The sequence below is a fragment of the Condylura cristata genome, unplaced genomic scaffold (assembly GCF_000260355.1).
Source record: "Condylura cristata isolate star-nosed mole 26May11 unplaced genomic scaffold, ConCri1.0 scaffold00058, whole genome shotgun sequence".
Lineage (NCBI taxonomy): Eukaryota > Metazoa > Chordata > Mammalia > Eulipotyphla > Talpidae > Condylura > Condylura cristata.
In genome coordinates, this window is record NW_004567159.1 from 980,065 (window position 1) to 981,315 (window position 1,251).

General features: G+C 73.1%; 1 protein-coding gene across 1 annotated transcript in view; it reads left to right on the forward strand.

The window, feature by feature from the left end:
* The first annotated feature begins 76 nt into the window (after window positions 1-76).
* SDF4 (stromal cell derived factor 4) overlaps window positions 77-1,251 on the forward strand; it is a 3,817-nt gene continuing 2,642 nt past the window's right edge. Inside the window, exons 1-2 of the mRNA XM_012734544.1 lie at window positions 77-580; window positions 969-1,151. Coding sequence (XP_012589998.1) covers window positions 213-580; window positions 969-1,151 — 551 coding nt within the window. The 5' untranslated portion in view covers window positions 77-212. The remainder of the gene's footprint in view (window positions 581-968; window positions 1,152-1,251) is intronic.

Below are 1,251 nucleotides of genomic sequence, written 5' to 3' on the forward strand. Positions count from 1 at the left end.
CCGGCGGCAGGTGCAGGTGCGATGCGGCCGCCCCGGGTCAGAAGACCTGGGCGCCGCGGCCCCTGTGCCGGCAGACCACGCGCTACGCTGACCGAAGGGCGGTTCTTTGTCCCTCCTGGGGCCGCCGGCTGCTCCCCGGCCTGGGCAGCTGGCCCGCAGGCTGCTGGGCACGGCCGTGCCCAGGGTGCTGACCTTGGTACTGCCCGTACCTGATGTCCCTCCCTTTGTCACCAGCTCCGGCCACACTTGCCGGCCACCCTGCCTCCATGCCGGCGGCCATGGCGTCCAGGCAGGCTGCCCGCTGCGGCCAGGCCGCTGGCTGCCTCTGCCTCGTGGGGGCCCTGCTCCTGATGGGTGCTGCTGCCCGGCCGGCCAACCGCTCGACCGTGCGGGAGCGAGTGGGCAACAGGGAGAACGAGATCCTGCCCCCCGACCACCTGAACGGGGTGAAGCTGGAGATGGACGGGCATCTCAACAAGGGCTTCCACCAGGAGGTCTTCCTGGGGAAGGACATGGACGGCTTTGAGGAGGACGCGGAGCCGCGGAAGAGCAGGAGGAAGCTGATGGTCATCTTCTCCAAGTAGGTGGGGCGGGCCTCGTGGGGCGGGGTCTCAGTGGGGGGCCGCCCCCTCTCGCCCGCCATGGCAGCCCGGCCCCAGCGTGGGAGCCGAGGGTGGGGCTGGGGAGCGGCCTCGGTGCCGGGGCTTGGTCCCTGCCTGTTCCCTGGCCTCAGCCACCCCGGGACCGGCGCTCCCCACCCCTGGCTGTGGCAGGTGCCGCCCAGGCGGAACCCAGAGGGGGCAGCCCCTGGGGCCTGGGGGGCCCGACAGGCACTGGTCGGCCACGTCGCAGAGGAGCCAGGGCTGGGACCGGTTGGGTGCCCCGACTCGCGGGCAGGGGGCCGCGGTGGTCCGCCGTCCGTCCTCCATCCTCGGGGCCCGGGCTGGCCTGACCGCCGGCCCCGGCAGGGTGGACGTGAACACAGACCGGAGGATCAGCGCCAAGGAGATGCAGCGCTGGATCATGGCCAAGTCCGCCGAGCACTTCCAGGAGGCCGTGGAGGAGAACAAGGCGCACTTCCGCGCCGTGGACCCCGATGGCGATGGTGAGGCAGGCTCGTCCGGCCCAGATGGCCAGGCCAGCAGACAGGGGTGTGTGTAGGTGCCCTGGGCCCCCAGGGGCCAGCCCAGTACCGGCCCTGGTGTGGCGGCAGGGGTGGGCCCAGGCCTGGGGGCGGGGATAGGGGCGGGG